The sequence below is a fragment of the Gracilinanus agilis genome, chromosome 2 (genome assembly GCF_016433145.1).
Source record: "Gracilinanus agilis isolate LMUSP501 chromosome 2, AgileGrace, whole genome shotgun sequence".
NCBI lineage: Eukaryota > Metazoa > Chordata > Mammalia > Didelphimorphia > Didelphidae > Gracilinanus > Gracilinanus agilis.
Window position 1 is genome coordinate 335,353,006 of NC_058131.1, and position 20,599 is coordinate 335,373,604.

At 37.5% G+C, this 20,599-nt stretch overlaps 1 protein-coding gene across 1 annotated transcript in view; it reads left to right on the forward strand.

Moving 5' to 3' along the window:
- Window positions 1-20,599, forward strand: part of ASXL1 (ASXL transcriptional regulator 1) — a 63,510-nt gene that overhangs the window by 37,597 nt on the left and 5,314 nt on the right. Inside the window, exons 5-12 of the mRNA XM_044659783.1 lie at window positions 13,112-13,232; window positions 13,311-13,408; window positions 13,983-14,076; window positions 15,603-15,755; window positions 17,802-17,965; window positions 18,055-18,151; window positions 18,879-18,984; window positions 19,438-20,071. Coding sequence (XP_044515718.1) covers window positions 13,112-13,232; window positions 13,311-13,408; window positions 13,983-14,076; window positions 15,603-15,755; window positions 17,802-17,965; window positions 18,055-18,151; window positions 18,879-18,984; window positions 19,438-20,071 — 1,467 coding nt within the window. The remainder of the gene's footprint in view (window positions 1-13,111; window positions 13,233-13,310; window positions 13,409-13,982; window positions 14,077-15,602; window positions 15,756-17,801; window positions 17,966-18,054; window positions 18,152-18,878; window positions 18,985-19,437; window positions 20,072-20,599) is intronic.

The following is a 20,599-nucleotide window of genomic DNA, read 5'->3' on the forward strand; positions in this document are numbered from 1 at the left end:
GCTGCAGTCCCAGTCCAAGATTCTCTAAGCCTAAGATTCAGATTGAATACCTCTTTGGACAGGAAGTTCAGGACTTTTATAATCCTTTTTCCATGTCCCTTCTTGTCCCTTCCTCTTACAGGAGCCAATTGCAGTCTTTAAATTTGCTTAGCACTGCCCAGGGAGTGGTCAGTGGCTTCTGGAGTTGACACTCACTTTTAGCAAATGACTTAGTGTTAAGTAGGGGTGTTTTCAGTTTTTGTTGAATAACTTTAAAAATAGGCAAGAGGAGAGTTAATCCTATCTTCACAATTATTTCTTCAGTTCATGTAGTATTGGAATTGTTCTTTTAATTCTTTTTTTTTTTTAAACACTTACCTTCCATTTTGGAGTCAATACTGAGTATTGGCTCCAAAGCAGAAGAGTGGTAAAGGCTAGGCAATGGGGGTCAGGTGCCTTGCCCAGGGTCACAGGGCTGGGAAGTGTCTGAGGTCAAATTTGAACCTAGGACCTCCTGTCTCTAGGCCTGGCTCTCAATCCACTGAGCTACCCAGCTGCCCCCTGTTCTTTTAATTCTTGATAGAATTCACTTGTAAATTCATGTGGTTGTGGGATTTTTTTTTTCTTTTGGGAGTTCACTTATGACTTGTTCAATTTCTTTTCCTAAGAATTTTTTCTAAGATTATTTAACTATTTGATTTCCTTGTTTTGTTAACTTTTGCAAATAGTTTCTAAATAATTATTTTTATTTCTTCTTCATGGATACACCATTTTCATTTTTGATACCGATAACTTTTCCCCCTAAATTAGCTAAAAAACCAGCTTCTAGTTTTTATTTGTTAATCCAATGGTTTTTTACTTAAAACTTTGTCATTTCTCTTTTGATTTTAAGAATTTCTCTTTTGGCATTTAATTTGAGATTAATTGTTGGTTTTTCTAGCTCTTTTTAGTTGTGTGCTCAATTTGTTGATCTACTTTTTCTCTTATCAGCGAAAGATTTTAGCAATATAAATTTATTTCTAATGACTGCTTTAGTTGCATCCCACATATTTTGCCATGTTTCATTGTTGTCATCCTCTTTAGCAAAATTATTCTATAATTTGTTTTTATTGTACAATTGTTCTTACCTACTTTGTCCCTATTTAGAGTTAGGTTAGTTCTCTTTTTTATTTTTGCTCCAAAATCCCTTTATTGAATATGTAAAAGTGCATTTAATATTTCTGCTTTTTTTGTGAGGTTTTGCTTGTGATGTTTTTTAATGGGCCTTACATATGGTCAATTTTTGTGAATGTGCCATGCACAACTGAGGCAAGGTATGCTTTCTTTTCTCATTTTTCATTTCCCTGAAGTTTAACATATATCTTAAGTTTTCTAAAATTATGCTCAGGTCTTTTAACTTCTTTTCTGTTTATTTTTTCATTCAATTTATATTTGTCTCAGAGAGGTAAGTTGATATAGCTCCCAAATTACAGATTTATTTGTTTACTATAATTTATTTGACTTTTCTTTTAAGAATTTAAATGCTCTGCCATTTGGAACATATATAAGTTTAGTATTGAACTTGAATTAGTTTTCTATGGTAAGTTTTTAGCAAAATGTAATTTCTCTTCCAATCTCTTAATTAGATTTTATTCCCTATTTAGGAAAGGTGTATTTCTTTACCCAATTGTGTGTGTATTCTTTCATCCTTTAACCAGTTCAGATTAAGAGTGAGATTCACATGTCATTAGCTCCTCTAGACTGCCCTCTTATTGTTGTGTGTACTCTGTGCACCCCATTTGGGGGGAATAATTCACCCCATTTTTCTCCCTTCTCACTCTAACCCTTCCCCCCTTTCCCAGTGTATTCCTCTTTTCTGCTCGTTCTATTCTTTTGAGATCCTCCAAACACAAGATCATACTTAGACTCTTTCTAATTAGACTCCTGGTGACCCCTAGTGATAAAGTTCTTAGAGGTTACATGTATTATGCTTTTTTATTCTTGTTTACTTGATAATATTTTTCCTGACACTTGTTTTTATGCCAGATTTTCTTTTCAGCTCTGCTTTCTTCATCAGGAATGTTTGGAAGTTCTCTATTTTGTTAAAGTTTAATATTTTTCTCTGTAGGATTATGGTCACTTTTTCTGGGTAGGTTGATTATTCTAGGTAAACCTAGATCTTTCTCATTCCAAGCATTCCACTACTTTTTATTTATTTATTTAGAATCCTTACCTTCTGTCTTGAAATCAATACTGTATATTGGTTCTAAGGCAGAAGAGTGGTAAGGGTTAGGCAATGGCATTTTAGTGACACAGCTAAGAAGTGTCTGAGACCAGAATTGAACCTAGGACCTCTTGTTTCTGGGTCTGCCTCTTGATCCACTGAGCCACCTAGCTGCCCCCTCCACTTCTTTTTAATGGTGGCTACTAAATCTTGTGTGTTCCTGACTGTGGTGGAGAGTGGTTGGAGAGAGAGGAATGTCTGGCCTGTGCTTCTGTCCTCTTGTGTCCTTTTACTTTCTGAGTTCTGGCTGGGAGCCTGAAGCTTTCAGTGCTCTCAGAGTGGTGTGATCTGAGGAGAGGTCTGTGTTCTGCAAGTTACTGACCCAAGTTTAAGTCTTTTGGCTTGTTTCTATTTGGGAGTTTTTAGCAGACTGTTTCTTAACTTGGCCACTGTTGAGCTTTTGGGAGGCTCACTAGGTTCAGAGAAAGTAAACTATTTGCTTTCCTTTGGCTTATGGTACTGTACTCTGCTCCTGAGATCAGTCACACGGTTACTGTTTGCTTCCCTTTGCTTAGTACAAGGGCCAATGTTCATGACAACTCCTTTCCTTCCTGGATTCATGACCCAGTTGGATGGTGGACAGTGGAACTGCCAGATGGCATCATTCCAGTTTTGTGCAGTTTTTTACTTTCAAACTTCTAAAAAAAAAATCTTAATTAAAATATACTAAAATTCTAGCAGTTCTACTTCACCCAAAATATATACCTTGCTTAGTAAAATTTAGAAAATTGAATTCTGAGTCTTTATTTCTAATGAAAGGCAACCTGGTGTACTGGGGAAAGCTATGGGTGTAAGATGATCTGGATAAGAAAGAGTCTTAGTCACCTCCTTATAAAAACTCTGTGACCACCCTGTATATGTCTTCTCACTACTCTGAGCTTCATTTTGCTTATATGTAAAATGGAGATGATACCATTGTTTTCACCAACGTCACAGAATTATTATGGGTACACTATAATTATCATTAATAACAGTAGTAATTAATTCACATTCATTGATTTAACAAATATTTATTAAGCACTCCCAAGGTAGCAGGTACCTTAGGTACTGAGGAATCAAAAGATAAGAATTGAACAGTCCTTGCCCTGAAGGGACTTATTTACATGCAGTTGGGGGATAATTTGCCCATTAAAAAAAAAAAACAAAATTAAATACTAAGTGGGCAACTAGGTAGTATAGTGGATATGATATAGAACTCTATGCCTAGAGCTAGGAGGACCTGATTTCAAATACAGCCTCTCTTACTAACTGTATGACCCTGGGCAAGTCACTTAATCCTGTTTGCTTCAGTTTCCTCATCTGTAAGATGACCTGAAGAAGGAAATAGCAACCTTCTCCAGTGTCTTTGCCAAGAAAACTCCAAATGGGGTCATGAAGAGTCAGACATGACTGAAACAACTAAACACCAACTTGTACTAAATAATTTCAGTGAAGTACCCTTAGAACTGGGGAGAAAAGGTTAGTACATGTACAAGGTAGCAACCAGAGCTAAGCTTTGAAAGAAGAAAAGAATTTAACAAGGCCATGATGAGTAAGGATAGCCTTCCAAGTATAGGTGACAGCTTTTGCCACAAAGATAGAAGAAGATGGATGTTTATATGTGGGCAACAACATGCAGGCCAGTTTGACTAGTATGCGGAGTCATGTGCAAGAAACCTGAAAGGGTAGCCTGGAGCTAGATAACAAAGGGTTTTAAAAATCAAACAGTCTGGATACCATTTTGTCCTGCAGACAGTGAACCATTAGAGAGCTGCTTGAATGCATGGGAGTGACATTGTGAGGATTTTCACTTTGGCAGGTATATGGAGAATTGAATACAGTGAAGAGAGACTTGAGTCTGGAAGACCACTGTAAGGATTTAAAATGGTTTGACTAAATTTATGAATTTAAAAAGGTTGTTGTGGTTGCTGTTTATAAAAATTAAAATTAAACTATGAGTCAGTAGGCTATTTAGTAGTTTTATTTACAGCAAGGTAGAGATATTAAAGTGGGAAATATAGGAAGGAGGTAGAAAATAGCTAAAAATACCTTAAGTCCTAATCTTGGTGCCTCCAGACTGCAGATCCAAATCCAAATGTGAATCTCACCAGAATCCAAAGTCCGGATCAAGAAACCGAAACCTGAAGAGCCAAAGACATTGAAAAAACTCCAAGAACCTTCAGGGCACACGAGGTGAAGACTGCCAAGAATCCCACCAGAGGTCATGCTCCCCAGGCTAAGAGCCACCAAGAATGAAGAGCCAAGAATCTAAAAATGCCTAAATCTCTCTCTCAGGCTTCCACTTATATGTAGCTTTTTCCACCTATCAACTCTCCTTGTCACATCTCAAGAATCAATCACAGCCTTTCAATTGGTGTGGGGGTAGGGGTGCTTGTGGCCTTTTAGGACGTGAACTTTCTTTGTTAGTGACTTACTAAGTGTTAATACTTTAAGTTCTTGATCTATTAACTTAAAATAGACAAAGGGAATAAAAATTCCCTTTCACAGTCCCCCCTGTGATTCTCTGGGAGAAGAGCATGTTGAAATCTCCCAGATTTACATGCCTCGTCTCCCCAGTGACTCATTTCAAATATCCAGCTAAGATCTTCTATCTAGCTAAAGGTGCATATAATACTGCTCTTCCTAAGGGGAAATTATAATAGTTGAAGATAAGAGGGAAATAAAAGAGGAAGAGAGCAGAACCAGTGATTGGTAGGCGCATTGACAAAAAGCCAGTTAGGGGGCAGTTCCCTTTGGCATAAGAGTTTACATTCAAAATAAATGTGTTCAACCCCCCTTCAGTTTGATTCACTACATCCCAAAGTTCATTCTGGATCTTCTGATGTAATGTATGGTTTCTACAGGATTCTTTATGGTGCCTTCTTTGAAAGAGTTCATTTTCTTGATTTGGGGAGTTAGTGAGCTTCTTTTCCTGAAATTTCTCTCAGAAAAAAAATTTAAATCTTGGATTTTATGAAAATTTTACACCACTTAGGAGGCCTTTATAATGGTTCAGGTGACAAAAAATGAGAACTTGAACTAGTATGATGGCTATATCAGTGGGTAGGAGCTAGATGATATCTTTCCATATATCATGGAGGCCAAATTGATAAGACTTGCCATTAGACTAGATGTGAGAACTGAGGGAGAGGAAGAGCTAAGGATCAAGACTGGAAGAATTGTAGTAACTCAATAGAATTAGGGAAGTTAGGAAAAGCAGAGTACTTAAAGGCTTAAAAGTACTTTTTCCCAAAAGAGATATTTATCATATTACTATTTTCTTACCCAAAAAGTACCAGGGGCTTCACCGTGTAGCTTAGAAGGATTACAGAGATCTCCTTGGAAAATGTCACCCTGACTAGTTTCCTTAATAAAGCCATTTAACCCATTATGTAGCCAAACACCACTTAATTGTCTACCAATTGTGAGACATTCCCAGAAAGTTTATTTTTGTCCAGTGTTTTCTCAAAAACATATGATAAAATGTTATTTTCCTGCTTCAAGAATCCATTATTTTATTAGTGTGGGTGAGGCAATGGATTGCAGACCCTTTATGATCTGATAAATTATTTTAGTGGACTTCTGTGGTCAAAGAAAATGAATCACTTTAGGGTCACATTGGTGATAAACCTGTCTTCCCCAAGTAGGCCTCAGCTTCTCCATTGACAACAGATATGCAGTCTTCCAAATAGATTACAACTCAAACTATTTTCTTGCATGGTAACACTTGATCTTGCTTAGCTGAAACAGCTTTTAAGGATTTGCAGTCACTTTATGTGACAAGGAAGCATCATAATCTGACTTTGGTTAAGTAAAATATGTCTATATTATTTAATTCCAGGTCTCCACAATCTCTAAGGAAACAAATGCTTCCCCCTATAATTTTTTTAGCAGACCAGAAATGGTCTTGAAGTTTTATTAGACCACCTAGTAAAACCTGCATATGTAAACAGATCCCCTCTAAAACAGACCTAAAAGTGGTTCTGCGTGCTTTGCTTGAAGAGCTTATTGCTACTTAAGGCAGCTCATTCAATTGAGGGATAACTAATTGTTAGAAAGATTTTTCTTTCTACCAAGTGTAAAATCTAATTTGACAAACCTTTCATCTTTTGCTCCTAGCTCTGCCCTCTGGGGCCAAGAAAAATAAATAATATCTTTTCCACATGACAATATTTTAGGTACTTAGTGACAGTTATCATTTCCCTCATAGATCATCTCTTCTTCACAACTGTTTCTAAATCCCATATGATGTGATCTTCAAGAAACTCCTTGATATCTCATTGCCCTTCAATGTGGCACCCAGAACTTGAACACAGTATTCAGTCTGACCGAGACAAAGTATACCTGGGACTATTAACCTCCCAGTTGTGAATATACTTTGATTCTCTTAATGTATATTAAGATTGTATTTAGATTTTTTGCTTTTTAAATTTATTTTTACCAATTATACGTAATAACAAAAAATGTTGGTTTTTTGGTCACATCATCACATGTCATTTATATGTAGTCTACCATCCTGAGGGAGGTGGAGTCAAAATGGCAAAGTTAGAGGAAATATTTTTGTCTAACTCTTCTAGCATACTTCTTTCATAACAACCTAGAAAATATGACAAGCCAAATTTTTGGGAAAACCAAGAAAAAGTACAGTAGAGATGATAATTGAGGGAGCACACAACACACTAGAACTTTACTATCATCTGAGCTGGTTCAGTAAGTAAGGAAGAATATATACATGCACCTACCTGGGTATAGAAATTAATCTTACAGATGGAGAAGTAGGGAGGGAGAGGAGGTGGATGAATAGAGGAGGAAAGGAGGCAGTGGTTAGAAACAAAACAAACTTAAAAAGATGGAATAAGGTTAAAGAAGGGGACAGTAAATAGTAGGATGGAGGGAGACATACAGCATTCATAATTGTGAATGGGATATACTATAAATGCTAGCTATAGCAAGAAAACAAGATAAAGACACTGAAATAATGAGCATAGGCAATGTAAAAACATGTAGATGGCAGCATGTTCAACTTAAAGAGAACCCTAAAAGTAAACTAAAAAACTATTTGATAACAATTAACAACTTCTGCAAAGTAGCAAGTTAATTTCCAAAAAAACAGCATTTCTGTATATTACCAACAAAATTCAGAAGAAAGAGAAATTTCATTTAAAATAATTATAGACAGTATCAAATAGCTAGGAGTCTTTCTGCCAAGACACACAGGAATTAAACGAACACAATTACAAAAACATTCCTTCAGGGGGGCAGCTGGGTAGCTCAGTGGATTGAGAGTCAGGCCTAGAGACGGGAGGTCCTAGGTTCAAATCTGGCCTCAGACACTTCCCAGCTGTGTGACCCTGGGCAAGTCACTTGACCCCCATTGCCTACCCTTACCACTCTTCTGCCTTGGAGCCAATACACAGTATTGACTCCAAGACGGAAGGTAAGGGTTTTTAAAAAACAAAACAAAACAAAAAAAAAACATTCCTTCACACAAAGACAGATCTGAATAACTGGAGAAATATTAATTGCTGGATAGGCAATGCCAATGGGTGGTATGCTGAGCCAATGTAATAAAAATTACTATATTACCTAAATACTTACTCAGTGCCATACCAATCAAACTACAAAGAATTACTTTATAGAGCTAGAAAAACTCATAGTAAAATTCATGGAGAAACAAAAGGTCAAGAATATCAACAGGATCAGTAGGGGGAAAAAAAACAGGAAGGGGACCTAGCAATATTAGATCTGAATTCTACTGTAGAGTATAATCATCAAAATAATTTGGTATTGGGTAAGAGAAGTTGAACAGTAGAACAATTTAGGTACACAATATACAGAATCAAATAGGCACAGTAATTTAGTGGGTGGTTGGTTGTTTTTGTTTTTTAAACCCTTACCTTCCACCTTAGAATCCATACTATGTATTTGTTTCAAGGCAGATGAGTGGTAAGTGCTAGGCCAGAGATGGCAAACCTATGCCATTTTTTATGACATGTGGCCGCACACAGAAATATGCGACCACATGCCGAGGATGAATCATTTGCTGTAGTGTAATGTAGCCACCCTGTGCACTATAGATGACAATTCTACCTATATTAATTTACCTGTTTTGGTTTATTAAATAGTTATATATTAAAATTATACATTTTTGTTATTTAAATTATTAATATCGCAAAAATATGGTGTTTTTTCTCGAAGTGACATACCACCTGAGTTATGCTCGTTTTTTTTTAACATTTATTAATAATCATTTTTAACATGGTTACATGATTCATGCTCCTCCTTTCCCCTTCACCCCCCGCACTCCCCCCACCCATGGCCTACACACATTTCCACTGGTTTTGTCATGTGTCCTTGATCAAGACCTATTTCCAAATTGTTGGTGGTTGCATTGGTGTGGTAATTTCGAGTCCACATCCCCAATCATGTCCACCCCGACCCGTGCGTTCAAGCAGTTGCTTTTCTTATATGTTTCCTCTCCTGCAGTCCTTCCTCTGAATGTGGGTAGCATCTTTACCATAAATCCCTCAGGGCTGTCCTGGGTCATTGCATTGTTGCTGGTACAGAGGTCCATTATATTCGATTTTACCACAGTATATCAGTCTCTGTGTACAATGTTCTTCTGGCTCTGCTCCTTTCGCTCTGCATCAGTTCCCGGAGGTCTCTCCAGTTCGCCTGGAACTTCTCCAGTTTGTTATTCCTTTTAGCACAATAGTATTCCATCACCCGCATATACCACAGTTTGTTCAGCCATTCCCCAATTGAAGGACATACCCTCCTTTTCCAGTTTGTTGCCACCACAAAAAGCGCAGCTATAAATATTTTCGTACAAGTCTGTTTATCTTTGATCACTTTGGGGTACAAACCCAGCAATGGTATGGCTGGATCAAAGGGCAGGCATTCTTTTATAGCCCTTTGAGCATGATTCCAAATTGCCAGCCAGAATGGCTGGATCAGTTCACAACTCCACCAGCAATGCATTAATGTCCCAATTTTGCCACATCCCCTCCAACATTCATTACTCTCCTCGGTTTTTTTTTTTTTGGTGAATTTTGACACACCAAGCTCAAAAAGTTGCCCATCACTGTACTGTGCTAGGCATTGGGGATGAAGTGACTTGCCCAGGGTCACACAGGTCACACAGCTAGGAAGTATCTGAGGTCAGATTTGAACCTGGGACCTCCCATCCCTAGGCCTGGCTTTCAATCCACTGAGCCACCCAGCTGCCCCGCCCCCCCTTTTCTTTTTTTAAAAACCCTCAATCTTAAGTCTTAGCATCTTTTAACCTTAAGTCTTAGAATCAGTACTGAGTATCAGTTCCAAGTCAGAAGAGCAGTAAAAGGTGGGCAATTGTAATTTAGAGTTGATTAAACACTAAGTTATGGTTAGAAAATAAAGCCACACCTGGATTTCTGCATTGCCCTCAAGTCGCTTTCCACATTAGTCTCTCTCACTCAGCTCCCCAAGTGATTTTTTCTGAAGTCTACATCTGACTATGTTACTATTCACTAAAGTCCAGTGAAGCTGTCATGTCTCCAAAATCAAATATAAAATGCTCTGTTTGGCATTTGAAGCTCTTTCCAACCTTGTCCCTTCCTACTTTTCTAATCTTCTTAGACTTTAGTCCCTTTCACATAATTCTTTTTTTTTATTCAGCTGCATGTATAAAGTTTTTGTCTCACATAATTCACGATCTATCAGCACTCTATCCTTCTGTTTTTTGTGAGATTCCATTTTCTGATTCTGTACCTTTTTCATCCCCATACCTGAAATCCTCTTCTTCCTCACCTCTGCCTCTTAGCTTCCCTGGCTTTTATCTTACATATTTTCCAAGAGGCTTTTCTCAGTCTCCCCCCCCCCCCCCAATTTACATTGTATATATCTTGAATTTACCTAGTTTTTTGCATATTATCTTCCCCTTTAGAATGTGGGCTCCTTGAAATTTGGGACCATGTTTTGCTTTTCTTTTATGTTCTTGGCACTTAACACAGTGCCTATAACATAGTATTTAATAAATGCTTTAGTTCTGACAAACCATTCCTTATCAGTAAAGCCTTCTATAACCATGATAATCCACAGAGGTCTTCCCTTCCCTTGAATTCCTGTATCATATATTTTATGTATTATTATCTAGCATATGCTACTTTTCTTTCATGTGTAAATATACTCTTTCCCTGGACTAGATTTCATGTCCTTTCTATGATAACCCAAAATGCCTTGCACATAATAGCTATTTCCTGATAAATGTGACTAATCAAAGTTCTTGAAAGTATTTTGTAAATATAAACCAGCCTTGCAAATATGTTAAAAGAAAACTCTTGAGGGCCCTAAAATCTTTTATGGATCTGTAATGCTTTTACTGCTCTTCTAGTATCTTAATGTTAATGAATCTGATAAGATTAATAGTTTTTAATTTTAAGAAATAAAGTTTTCATTAAAAATTTGTGTCATGTTACCAGAGAAAATTTTAGTGATTTTAGAAACTTAGTTGTTAACCCTTTTCTAAACTCTCTGGAAATAGGTAAGAGCATTTGTACTTTATTTCAACATTTTTTAAAAAATGGTTTTATTAATATAGTTTTTTTAATTGTTCATTCCTGAAATACCACTCTCCACTTTCCCATTTGAACTCTCCTTCATAATAAGAAAGAAACACAGTAAAATGAACATCTGACAATTTCTCCAGCATTCTTCCTGAGAGAAGAGAGGCATTCAACATATCTTTATTAGATACTTTTTTCTCTTCAGATATGTGTTCAACATGAAGGAAAATGCAAAATTTAAAGACTAGGACCCTGTTCTCCTGGATCTTGACAGTACATGATGATGCCTTAGTTGAAAAGAAAGGTCATAATTGCCTGGGAAGGAATTAGAGAATTACTAGTTAAGTTTTAGAAATGAAGAGAGAAGTTGGTCATTGAGTGGTACAACAAAGGGAAATTTTGACTTGGTTATTGGGAATTAACACTTAAATAAAGGGCAGACCCCAGTTTATTGATTTTTTTCCTAATCTACCCTACATGGCGAAGAGTAGATCTGACATTAACTCATTACTGTGACAATAATGGCTAAGATTCTTGATAATTGACATTAGTTGGTGTGTAAGAAAACTATGGCCCAAAGAGTTTAAGTGATTTGCCTAGAGCTAGGATTTGGATTCAGATTTCCTAACTCTTTTCATTAAGCTATTCTGCCTTACCCAATTCTGCCCTGATAATTTAATGAGTGGCAAGAGAAAAAGGTTTTGAGAGGATGTAGAATACTTTCTGTAATTTCCCCCCCTTAATTTGCTTCTTGTATTCTATTCTAAGCTGTTGTTTAATTATAGCAAATTTTTCTGTGAATTATATTCCCATATTAAATTAAATTGAAATTTTTTATTTAATTAATTGATTTAGAGTATTTTTCCATGGTTACGTGATTCATGTTCTTTCCCCCTTCTCCCCTCCATAGTCAATAAGTAATTCCACTGGGTTTTACATATGCCATTGATCAAGATCTATTTCCATATTATTAATATTTACATTAGGGTGATCGCTTAGAGTCTACATTCCCAATCATGTCCCCATCAAACCCGTGTGGTCAAGCAATTGTTTTTCTTCTGTGTTTCTGCTTCCACAATTCTTCCTCTGGATGTGGATAGCGTTCTTTCTCATAAGTCCCTCAGAAATGTCCTGGATCAATGCCTTGTTGCTAGTAGAAAAGTCTATTACATTTGATTGTGCCACAGTGTATCCATCTCTGTGTATATGGTTCTCCTGGTTCTGCTCCTTTCACTCTTCATCAATTCTTAGAGGTCTTTCCAGTTCACATGGAATTCCTCCAGTTCATTATTTCTTTTAGCACAATAGTATTCCATCACCAACAGATAACACAATTTGTTCAGTCATTTTCCAATCGAAGGGTATCCCCTCATTTTCCAATTTTTTGCCACAATAAAGAGTGCAGCTATAAATATTTTTGTACAAGGCTTTTTCCTTATCTCTTTGGGTTATAAATCCAGCAGTGGGTATGACTGGATCAAAGGGCAGATAGTCTTTTAAAGCTCTTTGGGCATAGTTCCAAATTGCCATCCAGAATGGTTGGATCAATTCACAATTCCACCAGCAATGCATTAATGTCCCAATTTTGCCACATCCCCTCCAACATTCATTACTTTCCTTTGTTGTCATGTTAGCCAATCTGCTAGGTGTGAGTTGGTACCTCAGAGTTGTTTTGATTTGCATTTCTCTAATTATAAGAGGCTTAGAACACTTTTTCATATGCTTATTGATAGTTTTGATTTCTTTATCTGAAAATTGCCTATTCATCCCATATTAAATTATAAGTTCTGTGAAGACAAAGACCTCATATTCCTGTAACTGAATGAGGCCAACCAAACACAGTGCTTTAAGAGTGTAGTAGGTGCTTAGATGGTATAAGAAAAATGAATTATGAATTATATGTCTTCTGTTGTAGGAAAATTGAGAAACTAGTTCTTCAAAAAATTTGCTTCAAAAGTTTTTTATGCCAATATTTATTCATAATGTTCAAGCCCATAAAAACTGGCATGGAAGTATGTCTAATGAAGTTGGTGTTGAGGTGAACTAGAAACACATCACATACTAAATTCTCTCAGAAGCCGTATGAAATTGGGAGTTACATTCTGTTTCTTGAACTTAAGAATTGCTCATTGTGGGTTCAGTTGGGTAACTCAGTGGATTGAGAGCCAGGCCTAAAGACAGGAAGTGCTGGGTTCAAATCTGCCCTCAAACACTTCCCAGCTGTTGACCCTGGGCAAGTCACTTGACCCCCATTGCCTAGCCCTTACCAAGGCAGAAGGTAAGCGTTAAAAAAAAAAAGAATTGCTCATTGACTTTGGTTATTTTGGTTGTGGTTTGATTTTTCTAGAAGGATGCCTTACAGTGGTCTAGAAATCCATCTGTGCCTGAAGGAGAAGAGCTGGAGGATACAGCAGATGTAGAAAGCTGTGGATCCAATGAAGCCAGCACTGTGAGTGGTGATAATGATGGTAAGTACCTTCAGCAAAAATATTAGAAAACTATGAAGAGCCTCTTTAGGGGCTGAACTTTGACTTTTTCTTCTCCAGTATCTCTTGATGAAACCTCTTCCAATGCCTCCTGTTCTACAGAGTCTCAAGGTAGAACTATCTCTACTCCCAGGGAGACTTACAGAGCTGCTTCACAGGTAGGAATGATTGGACAACGGGAAGATGTGGGGTTGAAAGTCAGGGTTCCCAATGTATAGATTGAGGATTATTATTACATTTTTTAGAGCAAGCAACATGCAGTTTTTGGTATACTGACCTAGAAGTACCGTGTTAAAAGACAGGTTAGTTGTAGTAGAGAGAGCACTGGAATTAGAAACTCTGGGTTCACATTCTAATTTTGCTTTGTGCTCTGTGGCCTGGGACAATTATTCTAAAAATCTTAAGTTTCCCATGTTTCAAAATAGATGTTGTTTCACCTTCGTATGTCAGAAGTTTTTGGGAAGATATGGGAAAGAATACATGGGAAATACTTTGTACCAAGAAATTCTATAGAAATGTAAATCTTTATTATGGGAGTATGTAGAGAACTATAGCCAACAGACCAGAAAATAGGTATTTATATTTTGTTCATCTGACATGCGGATAATTTTAGTGTCTGATTCCAATAAATATGGATTATTACAATTGAAAATCCCTCAGCATCTGTGGAAGTAAAAAGAGGGGATAGTTCTTGGGGATGTGCCTTAATAATTTTTCTCTTTTGGAATATAGACAAGCAAACCGAAGAAGAAGACTGGGGTGATGTTACCTCGAGTTGTCTTGACCCCTCTGAAAGTAAACGGCGCACACATGGAATCTGCATCAGGTATGTGCCCATTTCTTGTTAGACAAAGGCCTTCTTTAAGCATCATCTAGAATGCTGTGGGAAAGGTGCTGGATTTGTGGTCATTATGACTGAGTGACATTGGGCAAGCCATTTAATTACATGGGACTTCATTTTCCTCATCTGTAATATGAGGGGTTGGTCTAGATGGGCCTCTATTGGCTTCTAGTTCTGAATCTGATACAGTGATCTATGTTCTATTCTTGTCCTTGCCAAGCTTTAAGATGGGGAAGAAACTTGAACTTATGCCACATAAAAGTCATTTGAAGGACCTGGCAGTCTTAGGCTGAAGAAAAGGTTTATTGCTGGCTTCAGATATCTGAAAGGCTACAGATTAAGGATTAAATATATATTAGGCTTGTCTCCAGAGGGGAGGACCAGGGATAATAGGTTAGAGAGAGGAAGATTTTTATTTTTAAATCAATGCTTTGTATTAATCTTGAACCCTTGGACTTCATCTCCCAGAAGCTTTTTCCCTTTGCCCACATAGTGTCCTTATGCAATGTTTATAAGTTTGCTGTAAGCCCACCCTCTCACTCTCTTCTCTTGCAACTATGGCTGGGTTAGCACCCTCTTTACTTTAGTTTTTTTGTTTTTCTTTACTTCAAGTTATTATTAATAAATCTTATAAAATATGATACTTGGATATTAATTTTTAATCTTAACATTTTGGTTCCATGGCAGAAGAGTAGTAAGGGCTAGGCAATAGGGGTTAAGTGACTTGCCCAGGGTCACACAGCTAGAAAGTATTGGAGGGCAGATTTGAACCCAGCACTTCCCATCTCCAGGTCTGGCTCACTCAGTTCATTGAAGCCACCTAGCTGCCCCCGGAAGACTTTTTTTATCTGTCTCTTAAGGAAAACATTTTTAATGATTAGAACTATTTCAGAGCATAATGGGCTGCAAAATGGAGGTGGTGAGTTTCTTATCTCTGGTAGCATTAAAGCAGAGGATGGATGCCTACTTGGCAGGATATTGTAGATATTTTCTATTTCAGGTTAGATTTGGCCTAGGTCTCTTAAGAGTTCTAAGAGTCTTTGAAAACTCGGACACCACACAAATTTAATGTAGTTCTTAAGATTTTATTTATTTATTTATTTATTTGTTTGTTTGTTTTTTGTTTTAAGCCCTTAACTTCTGTGAATTGACTTATAAGTGGAAGAGTGGTAAGGGTAGGCAATGGGGGTCAAGTGACTTGCCCAGGGTCACACAGCTGGGAAGTGTCTGAGGCCGGATTTGAACCTAGGACCTCCCGTCTCTAGGCCTGGCTCTCAATCCACTGAGCTACCCAGCTGCCCTTAAGATTTTATTTAAACTCTTTATATTTTATTTTTCCTAAATCAAATTGGGATCTACTCATTTTTGGTGTCCGCTCAGAATCAAGAACACAAATTGTAGTGTCATCTTTGTAAGAAGTACTTAGCAAGGCCATAGACAAATTTACAGAATAGCATTTTAACTCCTGCTTGATATATTTTGACCAGTGAGCTGATCTGATTTGCTCTCAGGATTTTCTGGAAGACATGCTGATGGAGAGAGCAGCAGCACATCTAGCAGCAGTAGTAGCTCCCTGGCCCTGTGCAGCACTGCCATGCGTAATCGGGTGGAAATTACCCGGGACCCTCCTCAGATTTTGCGAGGTATCAGGAAACCAGCAACAGGTAAGTTGTTAGGGATTGACTTATTTTGTCCCAAAATACAGCCATTTAATATATAATTTTTCTTTTTAAGAGTTTACAACCCTTTGTTGTGTATACCCATAGGCTACATATCCCTCACTACAGTGTTACAGTGTCATAATATTGGAGAGTTTTTAGAGTTATAACTTATTTTTTGTGGAAGAAACTGAGCCCCAGTGGTAAGTGGTGAATTTTTTTTCAAAACTGAGATTAGAATCTGGATCTTCCAACACTTTATCCAGTGATATTCCTATCACATCCCTTCAGTGAAGATCTCTGACGTTGGTTTTTTGTTTATCAATAACCTCCTGCCAGATTTCTCAAAGTTTTTATTCTTTATTGAACTTGCTTATTTTTTTCTCAAGCTAGTCAACTAATCCTCTCAACTTAATCAACAAAATACTGTATGTGGAAGTGCTCTGTAAATGTGAAGTCATATTGATATTAATGTTTTTCAGTGGTTATGTTGAATAGAAAGATTTGTGATTGGAGCATAATTTTGTTTCTTGCTGTTAACTATGACATTTTTCCAACCAAGTTTCTGAATAGCTAGTATAAAGAGTACTTTTTTAGGATATTGTATTATTATTTTAGGATAACTGTATCATACATTTTCAAGCGAGAGTCCAGTTTTCCCTTTTGTCATATTCTCCCCATAACTCAAAACAAGTCCAGATACTAAAAGAAAGTGCTGCTCTGCTGGTGAATTGGGCCACCATGGGATTAGTTGAATTTGGTATTCAGTCTTGACTCTGCCATTCACTACCTCTGATAAAATTACTTCCTTTCTTTAACTTATTTTTCTCATCTATAAAATAGGAATAATAATACTTGTACCTGCCATCTTGATGAAAGGTTATGAAAGGTGCTGTATGTGTCTAGAACTATGTAAGAGTTGTTATTCTTAGAATCAGTTAGTCAGCAATCATTTATTAAGCACCCACTCAGTTTTAGACACTGAGCTTCAAATTTAAAGATTACTTTGTTCTTAAGAGAACAATTCAATTGGATTCAGGTAGAAGAAGCCATCCTTATAGTAATGGGGTTGCAGTGATTGGAGCAGGAGCTCTCCTTAATGAGAGAGACCTTCATGTGTCCTAACCCCTTTACTGCTGTGTTATCTATGAGCTATGATCCACTTTCATGAGTATGACTTTCTACCACCCCCCCATAACTTTCCTATAGAATTGTTTCTTAATCATTTGGGTTGTTTTGCATAAATTCACCTCTGTAAACCTTACTTCCCCAACAAGAAGTTCAAAGAGTTTCAGCTAAAGTCTCCCTGACGTCTCTTCTAGTTCTGAAATTATGTGCTTTGATCCATTCATAGGTTGATCTTTGTCCATATATATGTCTATAATATCTTGCCCTATTCCAGTTTTTAAAAGTAAAAACTTTCATTTTTTCTAATAGACATTGTGTTCTGAGGCTGTGTACTATAGTAGAAGGGGTATTAGAGTTGAGGCATAGGTTTGCATTCCAGTTGTTCTACTTTAACCTCTGGGTCTATTTCCTTAATCTGTAAAATGAGGAAAGATGGGGAGGTGTTTTAGGGTTCTTTGCAGCTGTGGTCCTACTATAAAGCTTATTCCTAGATTTCTTTCATTCTTTAATTCTTGCATTCCTGGTATCACCTAATGACTGACCACTGGCTTGGTTGTCCAATGGAATAAAACTTTTGGTGTGTTGTTGACCTCAACATAATCTAGAGCATATATGGTCTTCACAGAACAACAATTTGGAAAAATATCTTACATGATTTCACATGTAAAATCTATATCAGAATGTTTACCATCTCAGGGAAGGGAAAGGTGTGGGAGGACAGGAAGGAGAGAGAGAGAATTTGGAACTCCACACTTTAAAAAAAAAGGGTAAAAAATTGTTTTTACATGAAATTGGGAAACACTATTATTTTTTTAAAAGTTCACTCAATTTTTTTTTCTCTTCATGTTTTAGTTAAAATAGGGATTTACTTTGAGAAAGTGAAACATACACCATATCTTTTATTTCTTGCTTCAAACTTTACAGGGCAAATGAAGCGCAACAGAGGAGAGGAGATAGATTTTGAGACACCCGGTTCTATCCTTGTCAACACAAACCTTCGTGCCCTGATAAATTCTCGAACCTTCAATGCCCTTCCTTCACATTTCCAGCAACAACTCCTCTTCCTCCTGCCTGAGGTGGACAGACAGGTAGAGATGAGTGACCCCTCCTTTGTCTCTGTGTCTGAGATTCTTTTATTCCCTCTCATCAGCATCTTTTTCTGCCTTGATCCCTCTAGGTTGGGACAGATGGCCTGATGCGACTCAGTAGCAGTGCTCTGAATAATGAGTTTTTCACCCATGCGGCTCAGAGTTGGCGGGAACGCTTGGCTGATGGTGGGTAGATACCACCATCTTGAGTAACTTGAGATGTGTTTGCTATAGGATCATGTGTAGTGTTATGTTATTTGAATTTAAAGCCCAGATACTCCTTTTTCTCCATTCCTGCCAATATTTTCCAGTAGTCTTTACTCACAATGCAAATGAATTGGTGGGTGTTATGTGTTTAATTACAAGGGGTATAAAGTTATGCTTAAAATTTAGTTTCTTGTTTTATCTGCTACATCATTATACAACTTTTGTGTACATGTCTCCTAATTTTTTCTGATTAGTAATCACTTTATTCTAATCATTGCTTATTTACCAGTAGACTTAAGTATGTGTGGAAGATAACTTCTAGAACTGACCCCCCATACCCTAGTAGAATTCGGTTTCTTAAATTATTAAACACTGACTCTATGTGATTGTTAGGTTGTTTGCATTTTTTTCTTATGGAGGAGGAGAAAAAAAATTCTGGTTTCTTTGGCAAAATGTGCTGCTTGCTGTTGAAGGGCTGATTTCTCTAGGGAGGAGTGAATTTCTCTTGAAGCTATTTGCAAATCTGAACCTCCTCTCTAGAGGAAACTGGAAGAGCATGAAGAGGACAGGGGATGAAGAACAGGCGCTCCCCCACTTTTCTGAGGGCACAGGCTTTACAAGCTCAAGACATTTGGGTTCCAGGAGAGTTGCCACATGATGATGATAATGATAGCCCACTCATTAGGAGAGTTTTGTTCCTCTACAGGTGAATTCACTCATGAGATGCAAGTCAGAATACGACAAGAAATGGAGAAAGAAAAGAAGGTAGAACAGTGGAAAGAAAAATTCTTTGAAGATTACTATGGACAAAAGTAAGCTCTTGGAGTAATTTACTTACTATCTTGTTTCAAAGGAAGGCAAATTGGATTTTAAAGTGACATACACACACCGACAAGTAATATGAAACACTTGGGTGGGTTAGGCCAATTCATATTACAAATTCAATCTCAAAGTATAGTTTAGTGTTGTATGGTATTAGTATAGAATATAATATAGTATATGGGAACTACCTGGGTTTGAGGACCATACATTTACATATCCATGTAGTTTTTATATAATGGCTGCTTTGTAGATTCCCCTTTGTTCCTTGACAGTTTTTGCTATCATGGCACTTGAGATTTGCCTTTTGACCCTTCTGCCGTAGTAAAGATTTTTCATAATGATCCCTTTCAAAGATAGTTTGACCCATCTATGCTCAGGAAGGTCATAAAATGGAAAATTATCTTTTTGGCCTATAACTTCCTTCATGTGATTTCCATCTGCAGGTTGGGTTTGACCAGAGAAGAGTCATTGCAGCAGAATTCTGGCCAAGAGGAAGCTGAGATAAAGAGTGGCTTGTGTGTCACAGGGGAGGCAATGCGACCACAACGTAGTCCTGCTACACGTCAACGTGATGGCCACTTCAAGAAACGTTCTAGGCCAGACCTTCGATGCAGAGCCAGGAGAAGTCTGTATAAGAAACATGAACCTGAACAAACAGAAACCACTAAGGAGACAACACCTATGGTGCCAGAGTCTTCCCTTTATAAAGAAGAAAAGGCTGAAACAGACTTGACAGAAGGAAGCAGCTCATGTCTGCCTGGTGTGTCCTCCACAGAATTAAAACCCGACACTCCAGAGACACCAATTGTGACCATGACTGCCAGGATCCAAAACAGTCCAGATGTGTTGGCCTTAGCCTCCACCTCTCTCAGCAGAATTCCCAGCTTGCCCCAGGAGAACACCGACCAGGAGGCAAAGGACCAGAAACGGAAGTCCTTCGAGCAGGCAGCTGCTTCCTCCTTTCCCGAAAAGAAGCCCCGGCTTGAAGATCGTCAGTCCTTTCGTAACACAATTGAAAGTGTTCACCCCGAAAAGCCGCAGCCTACTAAAGAGGAGCCCAAAGTCCCGCCCATCCGGGTAAGGAGCTTTTCAGTAGTTACTTAACATCTGAGTGTTCCCAATCAGGTTGACTTTGATGGGCATGAAATTTGTAGGAAATTAAGGACTTGAGTACTGTGTATTAGATAGAATTTAATTTTGGAGTCAAGATTTTGTTGTCATTGATGTTGAGTGTTAATTTTCTTCAGTATAGCCAGATCCTTGTTTCTGCATTTTCTTGCCATACCATCATTTAAGCAATAATCCTTTCATCCTCACATACAGCCCTTTCTGTATGTAAAGGGGAATAAAATTCATTCCTCCATCAGTGTGGAGCATTCAGTCCAAATTATTCTCTAGAGTGTAGAATCCCTTGTGGGTATTTCATCAGTTTAATGTTAGACTTTTATTTGTGCCATAACTCATATAATCCTACTAGAAATTAAATTTAGAAGTATGTCGTGCCAGCCTAGGAGAAAGAAATACCTAAAAAAGGCCTTTTGAGAGAAAGGAGTTGAGGGTTTATTGTCACAGCTGTTAGTGGCTCTCTTAAAAAAAAAGAAGAAA